Here is a 20,067-nt window from a genome sequence, read left to right as displayed (position 1 = left end):
AATCAGTTTTACTGCTCACAAAAAAACATTTTTCCTAACTGAGCACTTGATGATCAGATTGATTTCATGGATAGATGTGAGCCAGCCAAAACCACACATTTGGCAAATATATTAGTGATTGTGAAAATATTGTCTGACTCCTTCCTAAAGCTATTTGTGAAAAAATTTCCATTACCTAGTATATTTGATAGTCCATATAAGTTTGCATCTGATCCTTTGCATCCCACCGTCTTCATGCTTAAACTTTACGAGAGCCTAGGTGATGACAGGAGAGGAGTGACGCTTACACTCTTCTCTGGTGGTTCATTTTTTTCGTTACTTTGAAGTATATTATTATTCAGAACAACAGTGTATTTTTGGAAGCAGTTTTGTGTAATATAAATGTAGAACTATTCTATACACTGTGTTTTATGACAAGAGTCATAAAGCCATCAAGACTCCATGATTATGCTTTTGCCCTCAAAAATCAAGTGAAACTTTGCGGGTGTGGCAGGTGCACCCACCCAGTGAGAGCAGAGCTTCTTGGCTGCTGTAGTGCAGCAGCTCGGGGCTGCCTTTGTTCTCAGGGCCTCGTGGTAATTGGGGCCCTTGGCCAACGGGAGCTGCTATTGACCACAGGCCAGATTGGGCCTGGGTATAAATGGAGTCCCCTGGGAGCCATTCTGAGCTCGTCCCTTGGGGGAGCATGCATAGATCAAGGACTCTCCCCTGGGGACAGGACGCTGCCCAAGGAAACTCCTCGAGGGGCCTTGGGTCGGGACGCTGCCCTGAGCAGGTCCTCGAGGTTGAGAGCCCTCACTTGTCAGGTGAGTGATGAAGCGTTTGGGGTTGCCGTTAAACCCCAGGGAGTGGGGCTTTGCTCTGCGTTCTGGGTTGCATTAAACCCTATAGAGTTCTTTGTTATGCTTTTTGGGTTGCCTTAAACCCTAGAAAGCCGTTCTGTTCTCCTCACAGACATTTGAACCTGTAGTTTATGGAGAGGTAGTTAATTGTGTTAATAATATTTTTTTTATTTTTGGTGGTTTATTTGAGAGCCTTTGTAACAATTGGTGTAGTCAGCAGGATGTCGATAGAGGAGATATTACAGAAATATAGTTGTGCCCCTTCTCCCCCAGATGTACAATGGGCAAAGGAACGGTGGTTTGATCTGGTGGAAGTTGCGAGAAAGTTGGAACAAAGCTGAGGAAGTTGGTGGATAAGCAGAAGTGAAGGAAAAATGTGCGCCATTTTAGGTGCCTGCTTGATTCAGGCACAGGATTACTTTGTAGTAGTGGAGAAAGAGAACTTAGAGGAACAGCTGGAAATGAATTATTTGAAGACAGAACTCTGACGAGAAAGAGAGAGAAGGCGGTTATTAGGAAAAAAAATTGGAAGTTACGCTGGCACAAGCAAAAAAGCCCCCTAGTGTTGCTCAGATTTGAAAGTTAATTACAAGCATAGATCTTTGAGGAATGGGGTGGAAATATTTGGGGAGAGTCTGATGAAAGTGGCTTGGAGGAAATAGATGAATTGGAGGAAAGAAATGTGTGACCTCTCATTAAAACAGAAAGGCACACAGGTCCACAAGGTGGGAACCCCCGAATCACAGTCTGTACAACGCCCTGGATGGGACCCGAGCTTAGTGAACTTCAGGTTAAATATTTGCGTAAACCGGGTGAAACTGAGTATTTGTGGAGGGTTTCTTTAACGGGGGGGATCAAATTCTTTTGAGTGATGACGAGGTGGGAGGTTTCTGGGATCCCAGAGTGTTTTTAAGTGATGGACCAGCGGGTAATAAGTCAATAACATCTCGAGTGGCTTACTAGGCTGAGGGGTGTGGACCCTAATAAGAATGGAAAACCTGTTACCATTAAAATAAGCGGACTGTCAGACCTGGCGGAGGGAGTGCAAAAGGCGGCGGCATTCAGGCGATGTATGAGAGGGGGGCAGTGCGGAATCCCGCTTGCCGCGCAGGGGGATCCCAGTCACCTTAAACCTCTCATCAGAGGGCTCCCAGATGCCTTAAAGATACATGTCCAGTCCCTCAAAGAAAGGGTGCAAAGAGCTATTGAATGCAACCAGCAAAACCCCCCCAACCCTCATGTACATGTGTTAACGTGGGCAGAAGTGTTACATGATCTGGTTGCTTATGGGCGAGAGATGGGCTGGACTGACCCGGGTGGGGGCGAAGACGGAAACCGGAGGGTTCGGCAAGTCTGTCGGAAACTTCCCCCCGTGTAGCCTCCTTGTAGAGAGTTTAAACCGTCCCGGGATAAATCAGGTCAATTTTACAATTCAGGAAGGAATCACCTTTGGTGAAAGGCGTTGGCACTGGGGGTACCCCGCGTAACATCTCGAATTTGGTGCAATTGCTGGAGGGCAGAACTCGAGAACAAAGGAAAAATATTAGGGTTTGATGTTTTGGTAGGTAAACAGTAGTGTTTACCAGACGGCAGTGTGGAGTTTTGGAGTTATGGGGCGGAAGTTACCTGTGTGTCTCAGTATTCATTACCAACTGCTGCCAAACAGGGTATTTTTGAGGTGATTAATGATACTGAAAAAAGATTATAAATCGTACACATTCCCCTTAAAATTCTCTGGTGTGGCCAGTCGGCAAACCAAAGAAATGGTGGCAATTAACAGTCGGTTATGGGCAGCTGAATGCCCATACAGGCCTTTTGTCAGCTGCAGGGCCCGGCTGGGGTGGGCGCAGCCAGGTCTGGGACGGGCTCTTTGTGGTGCCTTTGTCAGAAGCAGAGGTGGCTTTGCTCCCTTGTGGGATGGCGGGCAATTTATATTTGCATGTCTTGTCCGCGGATATCTGGACTCACTGACAATTGTTTGCTAGGCACTGGCTCAAAAGCTCGCTAAAACCACACCTGGAGAAGGGGTTAAATTCTCTGGACTTACACACACACACACACACCCCCCCTGTGGGAGTTGGGCAGTGAGAAAGCCTATGTGCAGTTAGATCATTATTGCCACACACAGCAGACAGAGAAGAAAACACCCAAATCAATTTAATCAGGTAACAGGAGGCACTTTACTGCCGGGGTGGTCCAGGAGTGGGCACACAAGACATCAAGTGGGTGTTTCATACGCCATATTACCCTCGAGCTAATGGCATGGTTTAGTGAATTAATGGCTTGATCAAGAGACATGACAGTGTTTCATGACCTAACTGGGATATAAGGTCGGCACATGCAGTTTTTAGTGTTAATAACTGCTGGGGACATTATGTGAACGCAAAAATACGAGCATTTTGCCCTACAAGATTATGAGGTGATGATGCTCCTGTATTTGACAATAATAAGGGCCAGTTCCCCCTGAAAATAGATGCAGACCAACCTGTCATGGTGAAGTTGCCCTCAGCTGGCATTGTGCCTGTGACCTTGGTAAAATCTAGGGGGTTTACATGCCTGGGAGGCCTTAGATAAAGGTGGAAAACCTCAGCGAATCAGTGCCTGATGGATAATCCGTGATTTCTAACTTGATGCCTGGGTTCTGATCCAAGCCCTAGTTCTGGGGGGTTTTATGTTAGGATCTTGGAGGAACAGATGACTTTGACATCCTGATTGGCAGTGGTGACCCATATGGACAATCACGACTCAGATGACAATGTGGTGGTGAATAAATCTTGTGAAATTGGCATCATTCAGAAGAATGTGATTGAACTTGGTGCTATTGTGTTAATGTCAATTTAGGTCAAAAATTGAAGAAAGTGGCAAGAGACTTGAGGCAATTGTTGCTATATTAAGCATTAATTGGATATGTTTGAAGCTTTCTTGTTAGAATGGTTAATCAGCTTCCTTCAGTTTTCATTGTAACACATTGTATGGTTGGAGGGTTGTTTTTTTTAAAGATATGATTGTATAATCATCTAGGGATGACAATCCACAATGAGTATGGAGACTCACCAGGACTGCACTCCCTTTTAACCTTGGAGGCAAGAGGTGACTGTACCACCACTTCGAGGAAACCAGCCCAATCATGACTAGTCATGGGGTGAATTGTGGCAGGTGCATCCACCCAATGAGAGCAGAGCTTCTTGGCTGCTGAAGTGTAGCATCTTGGGGCTGCCTTTGTTCCCAGGGCTTCATGGTAAATAGGGCCTTTGGCCAATGGGAGCCGCTATTGACTACAGGTCAGATTGGGCCTGGGTATAAATGGAGTCCCCTGGGAGCAGCAGCTGTGGTCCAGGACTCTCCCCTGGGGTCAGGACGCTGCCCAAGGAAACTCCTCGAGGGGCCTTGGGTTGGGACGCTGCCCTGAGCATGTCCTCGAGGTTGAGAGCCCTCACTTGTCAGGTGAGTGATAAAGGGTTTTGGGTTGTCATTAAACCCTAGGGAGTTGTGCATTGTTATGTATTTAGGGTTGTGGTTAAACCCTAGGAAGTCGTTCTATTCCCCTCTCACAAGACATTCGAACCTGTAATTTATGGAGAACTAGTTAATTGTAGTAATAGTAAATTTTTATTTTTGGTGGTTTATTTGAGAGCCTTCATAACAACAGGAAAGAAATCTAGCAGGAAACATCTACTGGAGGGGTAGAAATTATGCTGCTGTTCTGAAGAGTGATGGCGTACCTTGTCAGTCAAGGGGAGTTATTTTCAAAGTGAAGTATAGATGTGTTACACTTGCAGAATAATAGCTAACACGAACGAAAACGTTTCTATCTTGCATTATAGTCATAGAGGGGACTTCTAAACTTTGATTTTTCTGAAGGAAAATGTGTTCTCTTTTCTCCAGTGCATCTCTTTTATTTTTCAAGGCATGAATTTGAGTTCTGATTCTGCCACGTCTTGAATGCTCTCAAACAATAATGTAGTCTTTGGGATTTAGGTTTTTTCATGCTTTTGCACCAATGAATTTAGGAAATATCTAAAATTTCATTCTTAAAACAATCGCCTGTAATTAATAGTTGACAATTACTTTCAGTTGAAGTTGCAGTTCTGTTCCTCAGAAAGAAAGGCTAAAGATGTGTGTCATCTATCACTAATTCATTCTTCTTTCTTTTTCTTTCTGTCTTTCTCTGCAACTTGGATGCAACATACAATGTAACACTGGAATACAGTGCTGTGGAAGAATGCTGTAATGGTATTAGTTCACAATATTTTCCACAGTTTGTATTGCTTTCCAACACCTCTGTCCCAATCACCAGCAGTGCTCACGGGTGTTACAACACTTACATTGCATTCAGAGTGGCTAATGGCTGGTCTTCCCTGTGTTTATTTGCTGCTTTTAAAGTCTCTGGTAAAGCTAACAGAGGGTGCTACCAGTACCTGCCTTAAACCAGACATGACTTTATTACCAATAAGAGCTAAGGAAATTTTATGTGTAGAATGGTATCGTTTCAATTAATGAGGTTTTGTTTCATAGTACTTCAGTATATTTTTCCTTCAGTTTCCCAGAAAAACAGTAAGTAGAGCTAAGCCTGGTGCATAATATCTTGATATTGGTTATGGGGAATTCAGAATCACGGAATAATTTAAATTGGGAGACATCTCTGAAGGTTGATTAGTCCAACCTCTGCTCCCCAACTAGAGAAGGTCTCTCAAGGCCTTGTCAAGTCAAGTTATCTCCAAGAGTGGGATTTGTGCTGTATTTGTGGACAACCTGTACCAGTTGATTGCTCCATCGCTGTGGAAGTTCTTTCCATATATATAATTGGAATTTACCACATTCCAACTAGGGTCTGTTGCCTCTTATCCTGTTACTGCACTCTTCTTTGAGTCTGGCTGCATCTTTGCTTTTGACATTAGGTATCTGAAGACTGAAATAAAATCTCCCCTTAGCCTTCTCTTCTTAAGATTGAACTGCTCCAACACTCTCAGCCTGTACTCATGTAGGAAGTATGTAAGCCCTTGACGATCTTTGTGGTCCTCCCTTGCCCTTGGTCCACAATAGTAATGTCATTCTTGTATGAGGGAGCCCCAAACTGGATACAGTACCACATATGTGATCTCTCAAGTGCCAGATGGGACTGTAGTGTTTGGTACATTCAAGAAAACTAATACATAACGGATATTTTTTGTCCATGGAAAACATTTCATGTCTGACTCTTCATGTAAGACACTGGTGAAATGTCACTGTTTTTAAAGGAGTCATTCTTGATTAACCTCAGTATAAATGAGAGGAAAATCAGGCCCTTTACATCTCACCTTAGTCAAGAGACCAGACTCCTGACTTTTGCAAGGATAGGTCAGTTTGAATAGCAATAAAGAATAAATTTGTTACTTGACAACTGAGTTACAGGTCTGGCCTGCAAACAAAAGATAAGAAATGAGGATGTTATTAAAAGAGTAATGTATCAGCAAATCTTGCCATGTAGAACAAGAGGATTGAGAGTGCACTGCATAGTAAACACTAGTCAATTTAATCTTTGATTTTTTTATCCAGTCGAGATTATGTACATTTTACCTACAACTATACAATGGAAATTGTGTTCCTGTGTTGTGTACTTCTTTGATTATCAACTAGTCTCCAGTATTGCTTTGACAGTATAGTGGGCCATTTGAGATGTTCTGCAGAAATTAAGACATGTTCGATTACCCAAAAGTAAATGTGTTTTTTCTACATTTCAGCTTCTCCAGTGGGTAACGGATATATCAAGCCACCTGTCCCACCTGTTTCTGGTACACAAAGGGAAAAAGGACCTCCAGCCATGTTGCCTATCAGTGTTGACCCAGACAGTAAACCAGGCGAATATGTCCTGAAGAGCTTGTTTGTTAACTTTACTACTCAGGCTGAACGCAAGATTCGCATCATCATGGCAGAACCTCTTGTGAGTAAAAAGAATCTCTTAAGTATATATGTACTTTGCTTTGAATTTATTTTTAAATCAGGCTTGCTTGCAGTGCAATGAAGAATATTTTGCTTGTAGTCTGCAGTGGCGTTTGATAGTGTTTCCCAAACTATAAGATACACTACTATGGCAATTGGAAGGTTGTGGGAGAGAACAGAGGTATGCAAGATATGCCAAAGGGGTGACATGAAAAGGAATGAATATTTTTCTCTCTGTTTGCAATATGGGCACATGTTAATGTGATTGAGAGGCAGAAAGGGTGTCAGCCAGCATAGATTTCACAGTGGGCAGAGCAGTCACTTGAGTCAAAATAGATCAGAAAATGATGAAATATGGTAAAAACAGTATTTCTGAACATTGTTGTTTTTCAGCTAAAACATTAAAATTAATAGTACTGCTGATTCCTGGTTTATTTCTGACAGTAGTAGATTTTGTAATCTAACAAAGTGCTATAGCACCTATTTTCCAGATATGAAAAAGCATGCAGCATTTGAAAAAGGAACTACATTACAAGGTCTTGCACAGTCAGTGAGAGAACCATCGTTATTTGTGTTTTAGGCAGATTTAACATGCAAGTATGTCTGTTGCAAATTGCCTTATGTAACTGAACTGGCAGTCTGCTGTTTTAACTTGAGACTACATTTTATATACATCCTTGTTATTTTGATCAGGGAAGAATAGTTCTGTAACCTATATTTTAGTTTTGACAAGGTAAAAAAAACCAAAACAACCCCAAACAACCAGGAACCTGCATTCCTGAGCTGTAAATGGAATTTTTATAAAATTTTGCAACTTTTTTGGTAAAGCACAGCATAGAATACTTAGTTCAGTTCCGCATTTTCAGGTCTGTTTATTCTGAACAGTGAAATGAAGGTTGTCTTGATTCAGGCATCTGTTTAGCTTTGTGTCTTGATTTAGATTCAGAAGCATTTGATGCTTGGAAGGTTTTTCCAAACTTTTCTCGGAAACATCAGGTAGATGCAAGATGACAGAAGTATCTTACTTAATTTGGAAATAACATCAAAAAAAGCTAACAGGAAGGAATATTTTGACAAAGAGCCATTTTTTTTCTTCTTTCATGAGTCCGCTCTAAATCACAAGTAGAATAAACTGACAGTCATAGTGCAGGTCCTTTAAAAAAAATGCCAGCAGCTATTTATTACCATGCAGTCTTCGTGTGACGCACAGTGAACATCTTTAAAATTTTAAGACAAAATGTGTTACAAAATTACTTGACAAGGTCAGGGAAACAAGAAGACCAGAACTGAGAATGTAATTTCTTTGCAGCACCTCTGTTATTCTTAAACACTAATCTCTGCATTTTCATGTAATATTTCAGACATATATACGAACCAGTGACCCTGATCTATTCTGATTTCACCTTGTATTAAGATGATTTCGAGTTTCTGTGTGTTGATACATCAGTTTTGTCACTTTGTGAAACTATGAAAATCTGAATGTTGATCTTTCCTTATTCCAGAAGTTGTTCAGTGAAACTTTATCTGGTAAATTCAACACAGAATGTGAAAATATGACAAGAGACTGGAATGTTACCTTCTTGTCAGCATTTTCAGAATGTATTTCTTACAGGGGTCTAACCGTGAGACGCTAACAATAATTCAATGACGTACTCACATCTTACTAATACTAATAGGATTTACAAGTCATGGCATGCTTCTATTTGAGGGTGACTGTGACAAATGTATAAGCAGGATTTTGTAGACATTCAGTCAAAATTATCTTGAAATAATTAGGTTGTAACAAAAAGAAGTGACAAGGGAAAATGGAAAAAAATATTCTGGAATAATGACTAAGAATTTAAGTCTACACTTTTTGTGGGGTAGCTGTTGGATGTTTAGCAGCTTTGTTCCTACATTTCTACTCTCCTAACTAGAATTGTGACCAGGAAGTCCCAGGGATTTGCAAGACAAAGATTATAAATTGATGATGCAGAGCCACCCTTTGGCCTTTTTTCACAATAGGTAGTCAGATGGTGAACTCTTTGAAGATTCTGTTCTAATTAAACTCAAATGTACTTCAAAGAAAATCAGACTTGCAAAGTGCTCTAACACTGAGATATTTCTACTTTGAATTCTCTAAGTCATTACAAGATATGACAGTTTAATTTTATAATGAGTGATGAATACTTAAGATTTCTTTTAGAGAAGCTAAAATGATCTGTTTATAATATAATTGCTTTTTCCTCTCTTTTATCACAGTCTAGCTCACATTCAAGCTCTGATGTTAATATGGGATTAAATTAAAGATTTACTGATATATTTTTTTACTTGGATATTTCTTTTCATGCACACATTTTGCCCGCTTATCCTTCCTGATTATCATTACCGTTGTTTTTATGAAATTTTCTCTCAGTTTCTTTGGGTTCCATATGCCTGTTTGAGATATTTATCTCTTCTTTTGTGATGTACACAGAGCCCACCTGTAAATTACAGTGTTCTGACAACTATGGTGGAAAACCGGGTTTGTGTTCCACCATGCATTGCAGATGCTAGCAAGGCACAAAAAATTTTTTATGTTCTCTAGGGCAGCAATGAAGGGCACACCACCCACCTGCTCCTGCAGCCCCATGAAATCTCAGCAGGGATAGCAAGTTTCCAGCAGCAGAGAAAGCAAAGGGCAATGTCACCTACTCCTCCTTCTGCCTTGGCTGTCAACCAAGTATGATTTGACATTTTGGTTACTGGATCTGGCAGCAAACATCATAAAAAAATGCACTCCCCAGTTAATACGTTTTCTAGGCATTAATCTAATGTTGTCTATCCACTGATAAATCTTTAACAATTTAGAATGGAAACCTTTTGTTTCCATATGGGTTTTCTTACTTTGCCCGGAGAATATTTTATTTGGAATTTCATGCCAATTTGTTCACCTTTTTAGGGTCTCTGAAATACAACAAACATTGCAGTAACTACGTTATGTTCACGATTATGTGACTAATTTTTAATGATTAAACAACTCTACCTAGATTATCAAATTATATTAATCCAGATTAAAGGTATTTGATAGCAGAATTAATTAAAAGGGTTTTTCTAGTTTATAAAATTAAATTTACATAAATGAAACGTAAATAATTTCTTCCTGGTAACCTTTAATAATTTCCTGCTTCTTTTCTGTAAATAATTGTTCCCTTTTTAATGAATATTAAGAATTTTTCTGCAGACCTTTTTTCATGGCTGATTGCATTCATATTTAGTTTTTATAAATTTATATTGTAAATATTCTGCATTGCTTAACACAATTTGATATTTTATTTCTACTGATTTTTTTTTTAACCTTAAAATGTAGCTAGAATGGTGAAGCCAGGGAAACATTTTTGCAGTTCAGATGATAAAATGTATTTATGTATCTTAACACTGTAAGGAAAAAACACAGAAAATAGTTTCCTTTTTAGGACTGTTGATTATCACTTAGGGTAATAATTCATCCTGTGCATACTGATCAGGCTAATCTTCAAATACGGCTTTCAGCAGTACTTACACACAGCTGTAGACATTGATAAAACATAGTGAGCTACAGGCATTGACAGTGGTTAATGGTTAATTTAGCTGTTAGTAAACTTTCATTACGCTTTTCTCCTGCAAGCATCTTCTTTTACTGAGCTTGTCTAAATTCAGGATCTCTCTGAATACCGAACTCTAGAACAGAATTTACTTATTATAGGATCAGGACTATAAGCATATTCATGTATTCTGCTTGTATCTTTCTCCATTTATTGAGTAGGTTTTATCTTGCCATTGAAAAAAAACCTGAAAGCAGTGATGTGGTTCATACTAGTGTATTTACTACTTCCATTTCATTAGAAGCTCAAAGCCATTAAAGTACAGACCTATTTCAAAACAGGGCTGGTGATAGGTCAAGCAGGTGGTTAGGAAGACTCTGAAAGAGCAAGAATGATGCAAGTTTGTTTTTGCAAAGACTGACCAACCAACATGTATAGTGGCACTGCTGTTCAATTAACTGTAATCTAGGCTTCAGTTTCTTTAGGTGAGAGAAGAAATATGCTAAGGACAGACTTGGAAGAAAAGGAGGTAGAAGGTTTTTTGCTTTCTGAGGTCTGGGCTGTGATAACTAGTAAGATTTATGTAGGCAATAATAATAGAAAGCAGTTTTATCCCATAGCTATAATGTAGAATTTTCTGGTTTACATGGACTAAAATTCCAGCTGCATCACATGAGGAATGACGCCTTTGTTCTCATCTATAATGAAACACATTAGCATGACACATTTTTTTCATTTCAAGTCCTCATGAATAGTTTGGCATACACAGGGACTTTGGACCCCTGATATTCACAGTGCACAGACAGCAGTTACTACAAGTAATTTCATGGAAAAGAGGAACGGCAAACTGTCTTGCTCTGTTCTGACTCTCCACTCAGTATGTGTATGCCCAGATAAACTGAAGACAACTTTCTTTTAATAACTTCATGCAAGTATTTATTGAAAATATTGTTCTTTTTTCTCATACAAGAAAACATCTTCCCTAGGACCTTCCTCTATAAATGCTACAAATGTGCCAGGTTCCCATTGCTGTCTGTTCCTGTCCACCTCTGTGTTACTCAAGGATTATGTCACTCATCATTAATATAATTCTTTTATTCCACCAGTGTTTGTGGTAATCAAAATTCTGTAAAGCATGTGGGCAGTCCATCCCAACTCTGAGAGGTTCATAATATCATAGCGCTGTATCTCACATATCTTAATTCTTTATTTCTACTGTATTCTTTATTTAGTATTTCAATTATATAAATAAATATTCGGAGATTAGATTCTTTTAGATCCAGTTGTGACAAATAATGTGTAAGACATTAAGAATAATCATCTATTGTTTCAATAATTGTCTCTGAAGTACTTAAGATGCTTTATGAAATTCTGCCTCATTTTATTATATTGTACTGAGGACTGTCACCTGTTCATAAGAAAGTGAAAGCATCTATGCACCATCTTACTTTAACTAGTTGATATGTAACCTGAATATACTATCCTTTTATTGTATGGAGCCCTACAGATCCATTAGAGTAGATGAATTAAATGTCTTGTTGAATGGGCAGAATGTGTCTGTCAGTCATAGGACAGTCTGGAGGACCAAGGACAGTCATTCTCCTCAGGAGACAGCTCCTCTCCTGGTGCTCCCAGCAGGTGTCAGTTCAGCAGAGCTTCCTGGATCCTAGGTCAATTCTACATATCATAGAATTGAAACATGGGAGTTGAGGGAAAGAATATGATGAAGAGTTGGAAAAAGAGTTGGAGGGAGAGGCAAATGTAGGGTTTCAGAAGTAATCATGGGAATGTAGGAGGATGGAGACAGGATGCAGCATGGGTCAGACTCCAGCATCCATATGAGATGGAGGGACAAAATTCATGCCATTTTAGCAACCAGGAAGGAAAAGAACACATTTTTGCTTAGCCACTGGCATAGACATTTGCAGCTAGATACAGCTCTATAAAAACACACATTTCAAGAACCAGGCAATGTCAACAGGAGCTTTCTCAGGGACCTCAGGGTTTCCATAGCTGAACATGTGGGCAGAATGCTCTTTGAGGCTTCAGATCTCATTCTGATGGCAAAACTCTCAAGGATGCTTGCTGTCCCTGGACCTCACTATTGCATGGATACAGTTAGAGGATAGTCAATGGCACATATGGTTCAAATTGCTAAGAGGATTTAACATTGGAAGGCAGATTCAATCCAAGGTCACTGGGGCTGTCATACTATATCATTGAACGTTGGCCAATGCTTGCAAATATAGCAGACAACCTACCACATGCCCCTAATCATATCTTTGTGTCATTTAAAAATACTGGTTATTACCGCTATCAAGAAAATGAAAGTTGTACTACAGTCATCTCAGGCCAGTCTTATCACTGGTCTGTCATCATGAAGGACAGAAAGAAAATCAAGCTTATACTTCGGTAGCATTCTTGCCAGATAAGTGGCAATTAATTAGATACCTTTACATATTTTCACAACAACTTCATCCTTTGCATGCTTTCAGTGTCCTGTTTGAAGTCAGTGAGGTACTGCTTCATCTAGATTGCTGTATGTTTTTACATTTATGTGCTCTTTTCTGGGCCTGATTCTGGTGTGGTATAGTTTACACATCAGACAGCTTCAATTATGCCATATTTGACCCTGCATATCTGGCACTACAAATATGAGAAAAACTTAAATACTTCACATAGCTACCTTCCCAATTTGGAAATTCACCCAATAAAGTCTTGTTTCCTTAGCTGGGCATGTAGTATGGATGGAAGCTATGGCTTTTATGGCCATCATACTTGTAGCAAAAGAACAGTGAAGGCTGATGTTAGCTCTGCAAGGGCACACTGTAATCCTCCTTGAAAGTCTGTCACATCAATACCAGTAACTGGGAGGAAAAGGAGTCACCTGGGGACATATCTGTTATGGTACAGCTACAGCCTTTGAGATAAACACATACCCAAGAAAGCCCAAAATGAAGACAGTTTTAAGAAAACTAGAGTGTCACCGGAATTTCTCAAGTTCACTTTAAAAATATACCTTGCCTCCTCTATTGGTCTGTTCTATGAAAACAGGTGCATAGTTGGTGATGGTAAGTAGCTACCTGATATTAAAGCAGCAGTGGCTGGAAGACAGCAGACCGTTACTGGGGTCAGTAACTGTTGTTTATTAACCCCAGCTGTCTGAGGCTTAAGAGAAATGTCGTTCCTGTTTACAGAGCAATCAACTGTGCCTGGAGCAGCCCTGCAATTACAACTCTACTTTTATTCAAATCAACTGATAAGGGCTTCCTATAGCTTTGATTAAATTAGGTCACATTACTCTGAATAGGTAACCAGTGGTCAGGGCCCTGAGGGCCCTAATAAGCCTTAATAGTCTTCTCTGGGTCTTGCTCACCTCTGTCCACCGCCCAGAGCCCCATTACAGCCCCCAGGGTGGTCAGTCCCTGCCACAGTAACACTGCAACAGGGCCAGTCTCCAGCCCCCCACTGCCCTGCCTGGCCTTGGCCCATCACATAGCTTTCTCTGGGTGTTCTGTATTTTGAGCATGTTCTTGTTCCTATTATGGAGAAACATTTTTATGAAAATGCGTTGTAATGGATCACAGCACAAACAACAGAAGAAGAAATCTCTGTATTTACTTCAGTTTTTTTCTGGGAAGTAAATCCTATATATCTTGCTCACCTTGAAGAAGATGCATCATAAAAGCAAAACCTGTCTTTTTTTTGTGGCTTGCTGCAGTGAGGCTTTGCAATGTAATAGCCATGCTGTTTTCCAACCCTGCAACAGTTTATTGCTGCATCCTGTAACAGGCCTTTCTCATTTCGTTAATACTAGTTTAGTTTAGCAATAAATTATTTAAAATGGTTTAGGGGTTTTTTGAGGATCCAGATTTACAGTCAAATATATATATATATTTAGTTGATAGCTTTGGGGAGTGTAAATCACTGAATCTGTAGTAATTGATTCTAGGTATAGAAACTGGGAATATTGATAGCATCAAATTTAACACATGTAAATCATTAGTTGGATTTGGGACTACTAATAAACTAAATCCTGTACTTAAAATTCAATTAGCACTGTCTTAGTTAATCCAGTATATTAACTTTATAGTCCTTCACCAAGCTGTACATCATGGTCCTTCATGAATTTTCATCATAAGTAAAGGGGCCACTGAAACTTCATATTTTCTCTGCCCCAGCAGATTATGTTTCAATTAGCAAAATGTTATCTTATTACGTGAGAAGTTTTTAAGTCAGAATCAGTCTACTAACAAAGGCCTGTGATGGAATTATGATGTTAGCATTAAGTGTCCACACTTTGTTTCTAGATGCTCTTTTTAAACTTATCAGACTTAGAGGTTGTAAACTTCACTGCTTTTTCTGTACACTGTAGTAGTGGGGTAACTAAAATCAGGGAGGACCAAGGAAAGTATTCAACTTGCATGTATTCAGACAGATGCTTTTGATGTGTTTATTAAGTCACAATTTTAAAAAGGCATACCCATTAACACACAATTCTGAAAATAAACAGCCAATAGAATTTCCTTTCTCGCTTGTGCTAGTCTATCTCAAGTTTCAGTGAAGTCATCCTTAATACTGGTTTCAATTTTGCAGATTTTACAAAAGCATGTTCTTAAAATACTTCTTTTCGAAGTGGTAGACATCAGCTTATTTGGGCTTAAAATTCTGTACTTAAAGGATTTTTTTTTCATCCTACTAATAAAAAAAACACCTTCACAGAGAAGATGCAAATGCTGAGAGCAGTAGGGTTTTGTTTGTTGGTTGGGTTTTCTTGCAGTTATTCATATATCTGTAACAGCATTTAACTTTGTTTAAAGTCTGTGACCGTTTATTATCAACACCAAGTTGAGGGCATGTCTGGGAATTTTTTTACTGATCAAATAAGAATGTCAGAGTTCTTGAGTTGTTCGCTCAGGGTAAGTGAAGGAAAGAAAACTTCCATATTTGTTTTATGTGAGGTTTTTTACTTAAGTTTTGTGTTATTTTGGGAAAGTTGCAGTGCTAATTTTTGCACTGTGCATCTTGGAAACACTTGGAAAGCAAACTCTTAATTCAGTGGGTTTTCTTCTCTCTTTATTCTGCTTGGAATTCACTCCACTAATTAATTTGCTATTTCTTTGGCTTGTTGGGCCATTTTTTCTGATACATCAGTTACTTCAGATTAAATAGTCTCATGACCAGATTTTCTGAGTGTCCACATTTTAGTTTTGTTAGTAGACAGCATAGGTAAAAGATGCCTTTTGCAGAGAATGTGATCATCACATAAAAATTAGCCTATAATACCTGATGTGATGACATAAGCTATCACCAAGTCAGAACAGTACATGACGTGGATGCTAGGGAGGCAAGAGTCAGAGCCAGTAAGTGAAAACCTGTATTTGAAGCTGAACTGATGTTTTCTCATACAATTTTGTATTCAGCATTACAGTGGCACTGGGCACATCCTTTTCCACATGAATGGAAGAGAAGAGCTGTTACAAAGAAAGAGCAATTGCATGAAGAAAGAATGGGCTGAGTAATGCTGAGCCTGTCTTCTAAACATGCACCTTTCATTATTTTTGTGCAATACCTGTAACAACAAGTAGGTTTTTGACCTGAGTTGGCTAAAAATAAAAATTTATGGGATATGTAAATTATTTTGCATATATTTCATTGCCACTTGAAATATGCTTTTTTCTCCATATGAAATACCATGTACAATTAGCACTGATTTTTATTTAATCTTCAAAAGTTACATGAAGTTCATCAGAGTTTTCTTTAACATTTTTGGAGTCTATAATTTTGTCTTACGCAGAGTTGTGGTGTTTTCTTGAAGCTGTATTATCCTATCTTTTTTATTAATTTGCATTTAGAATTTTCTTTTGGTGTATGCTTAGAATTTCAAAGGTTAATATAGGAAATCCCCTTTTCTGTTTATTTTACTATCTGTGTACCATGGTCACTGACACAGTCTATTAAAAGAGGTATCTAGCAGCTAATGATGTTGAGCAGAGCAATAAGAGAAATCAAAGATTCTGTTGTCATCTACTGAACTGGCAATTTATATTTTTATGCATGAGGACCTGCTGACTTGCAAAGCATGGCTATGAAAACAGGACACTAATTGCCTGTTTCGTGGAAGTTTCAAGTGGGAGACATTTGGGAGACTATCAGAGTAAACAGATTGTGCTTTTGAGTCAAAAAACTTGGTTATCTTAATTGCTTAGGTATAAATTAACTAGGTTTCCTGGGGAATTCCCAAATAGTAAAAAGGTAAATAGGAGATGAAAATTACTTCACAAGAATTTCAGAATTATTTTTAGTACATTAACTTTTTTATGGGTCCATAGACTGTTCTATCCAATTTTTAGAGGGCAAAACAGAAGTAAATACTTGCAAGTTCAGCTGCATGAACCTGCTCAATGCAGGATCAGCATAGATCCATTCTGGGAGGCAGGAGCACACAGCCAAAGTGGAGGCAGGAACCAGACATACAAACTGTCCCTTTCAGAGGCAACTGGCTGGTAGGTGAGCTGCATCTAAAAGGTAGGTGCTCCTCTGTGGAATAGTTTCACACACCCAGCCTTCAGAAGCAAATTGCCATCATGGCATTTTCTCTTAGATGATATAGAAAGGTTTACACACCACGAGCGCAAGATTTACAGGGATAAGTTTTCCGGTCTTTATATATAAAAAATAGCTAATGGCAAAACTGAAAATTTAGCATGTTTGATCCAGCTATTTTTTGGAGCAGACCTTGTCCTACAAAACACCACTTTCCTGCTGAAAAGAATGTAAGACAAAGGTGTTCAATTTGGGGGGGGATTACGTGATGATTCATCATAAGCAGGAGAGAATTACACTTGGGGATTCTTGTTTCTTAAGACTGAGCTTACATGCATTATATATATTTTGTAGCTGTAGGAGTTGAATGTGGTCTATGTCTACTCCATTTTATCTGAAAAGGTCCCTTCTGCTCTTCTATCCCAGCAGACTACTCAGTAGAGTATGTGTGGCTGCTTTTTAGCATGCAGTGCAAAAGTTATATTTTGTATCAAAATACCCTTTCATCATTCTTGCTCTTACATCAGTTTTATCTCAGTCAGTAATACGGTGCCCTGTCAGTAGGAATAACATGCCTAATGGTCAGTGAGGTTAGAAATAACTTTGAGGGGCGTTATATATCCTTAGAACACAGTGACATGGTGAAGCTTAATAGGCACTACAACATCCTTTTGTTTTCATGTTTCTCTGAACACTCGGTTCTGTGTCAAATGGTCGAGAAAATCTATCCCTTTGTAAATTTACCCAATTATTTTTGTGTAGCAGCCCTGGAAAAGCATTAATATATTAACCAATAGAAGTGTCTGAGTCTTTGGAGAAATGTTTTAGTGTGCCTATGTGAATAGAGGGTTTGACTGATAGGTTATTTTAAAGATAAATTATAAATATTATATTTAGGTGATGCATGCAAATGTGATAAGATATATTTGCATATTCAACATATTCTATTATTATATTCTACTAATGTTTTCACAACAGTAATGAGGCAGAAGAAGAAAATTAATTTTTAGGTGAGCATTTTGTTTTGTAAGCATTGGTGTTGCAAGAAGTTTAGATAGTTTCATTGAAAAACAATAGTTTCACATATTAAATGCAAAATCGTCTTTGCTGATCTTTACTGCTTTTCTCCAATGTGTATTCATATCATGGGAGTTTCCAGCATGAACAGAGTATACAGTTGAAGGCAGCACTTCAAAGAAGAAACACGGATGTTTAACTTAGTGATTAAAAATGGAAGTATTATTATTGAGTGTCCATTCTTCTGAAACTTTGTCATGTTTTTCATAGCCCAGAAAGCTATGGGCTCTTTCAGATTAATCAAAACTTTCTTTATTCATATTTTGTGGTTGTTGGCTTTGGCTCCAAATTCAGCCTACCTATTCATCCAAGATTTGAAAGACATTTCTGTAGAATGTATTACAGCTACAGAGACTCAAACATAAAAGGGCCTCTTTGCCATTTCTGAATTGGGTGGGCAAGAAAATAAATAAAAATAAAATAGTGCCTTGAGGCTGGAAAACATTTTAAAGATTTTTTAAAAAACTTCTGAATAAGTGAATCTCCAGGGTAAACAGACTGCTATGGAATCTATTACTGAGAGGCTATTTCACTTTACTATACATTTTAACCTTGCCTTTGCCAGTCCCGAACCTTTGGTATGTAATGAAAATGCCTAACATGAGTATAAATACATAGTAGCTGACAGAGCAACCATGTCGAAAATACTGCATAAAATGAAATCTTAAGATTTGTAAGGATATTAGAACTAGGTGGTACAGAATAGGCAAGTTGTTTGCAGTAGATGAGAAGAAATCTATTGCATAAAGAAAAGAGGCTGATTTCAAAGGATACTTGAAGCACCTGCATGTAGTTGAGCTGTCTTTGAATTTATGTATCAGTGTCTTCCTGACATGGTCACTTGTTACCCTCATCAGGCAAGTAATCACCCTTTCATATTTTAGGAATGCTTAGGCACCGAAAAACATACTTGTATCTGGCCCTTCACCTTTATTCAGTCCATTATGTATTCAGTACTCATCATTAGTAATAAAGCACATAGTAAAAACTTCTACTTCAAATTTTCTCAAATCTCCAAGCCCCAAATGTAACTTTCTGTGGTTATTGCCATTCACTGCAGGGAGACAATGAGTAGCTCTGACATGGGCACCACACTCCCAGAACAGGGAGGTATGTGCAAAGACTTCACGGAGTCAGCTTGGGTCCAGCCGGGCTGAGCCATTGCTTCAGTCACTGCAGGCAGAGTCAGTGGCAGCACCGTACTTGGAAAGAGTTTGAGGAAAAAGCAACAGCAGCAACCTGAACAGGGGGACGAAGAAGAGGCAGAGACAGCTGCAGCAGCAGTTGCTGCCTGGCAAGAGCGCAAGGAAAGGGGGAGTGGCAGGACAGCAGTAGGTGCAGGATGGTATGAAGGGAAGAAAAAGGCCGCAGTTAAAGCCCTAGACTGGACACACTGAGAAGTTATGGCAGCACAACCCTTCCTGACTTTTGGTGGGTGTCCTTGGCTGGTCTCCATCTCAGGGCTGCCTTCTGCTGCAACCAAGTCTGTGACACAGCCTGTGAATGGTTTCTTTAGGTGAATGTACCACGGTTTGGGAAGCCCCGGTCTAGTTTCCTGTAAGAGGGCATGAGTTGAGTTATATTGCCTTCTCAAAATGGAGGGATCTTCAGCAACGTAGAAGCACAGCCCCTGTGGAAGGTCATCATGAGTAACTAAAGTATTTGTAGGTGTGAGTGCTTCTAGAGATAGGCAACAGGTAATAAAGACATTTTCAGGATTTTATTTCCAGACCTGGGTTCCCAGAGCATGTTTTGTCTCATTTAATTGTGTCCACCTTACAGATAAGCTTGTGACAAGGAATCCCACACTTCATTTCTGTCTGAAACACTGAATGCATTTCTGCAAGATTTTAGATACTACTATGAAAGCCAAGCATTGCAGTGCTGGGCACAGGAACACAAAGCTTCTGCATGCCAAAGCTCTTTGTATTGAAACAGACCTTAAGAAATTTCTCCGTGGTAATGCAAGTCTTCTGAAACAGAATCAGAAATTTAATTAAAAAGAAAAGGCTTGTGTGTTATTTTCTAAACTGCATTAATTCTTAGTATAATGATTTGTCCAGGATCCATGAAAACTTAAAAATCTTCTTCTTTTAAATAAGTTGAACAGAACTTCTAGAAGATCATCTGCTGTCGTTTTC

General features: G+C 39.1%; 1 protein-coding gene across 8 annotated transcripts in view; it reads left to right on the top strand.

Moving 5' to 3' along the window:
• Positions 1-20,067, top strand: part of FRY (FRY microtubule binding protein) — a 177,161-nt gene that overhangs the window by 28,765 nt on the left and 128,329 nt on the right. For all 8 annotated transcript variants that reach the window (XM_074914527.1, XM_074914536.1, XM_074914517.1 and 5 more), the window contains exon 2: positions 6,563-6,762. In XM_074914527.1, coding sequence (XP_074770628.1) covers positions 6,563-6,762 — 200 coding nt within the window. The remainder of the gene's footprint in view (positions 1-6,562; positions 6,763-20,067) is intronic.

Source organism: Athene noctua, chromosome 1, assembly GCF_965140245.1.
Source record: "Athene noctua chromosome 1, bAthNoc1.hap1.1, whole genome shotgun sequence".
Classification (NCBI taxonomy): domain Eukaryota; kingdom Metazoa; phylum Chordata; class Aves; order Strigiformes; family Strigidae; genus Athene; species Athene noctua.
Note: the sequence above shows the minus strand (reverse complement) of the source record. Positions and strands in the feature narration are given on the sequence as shown.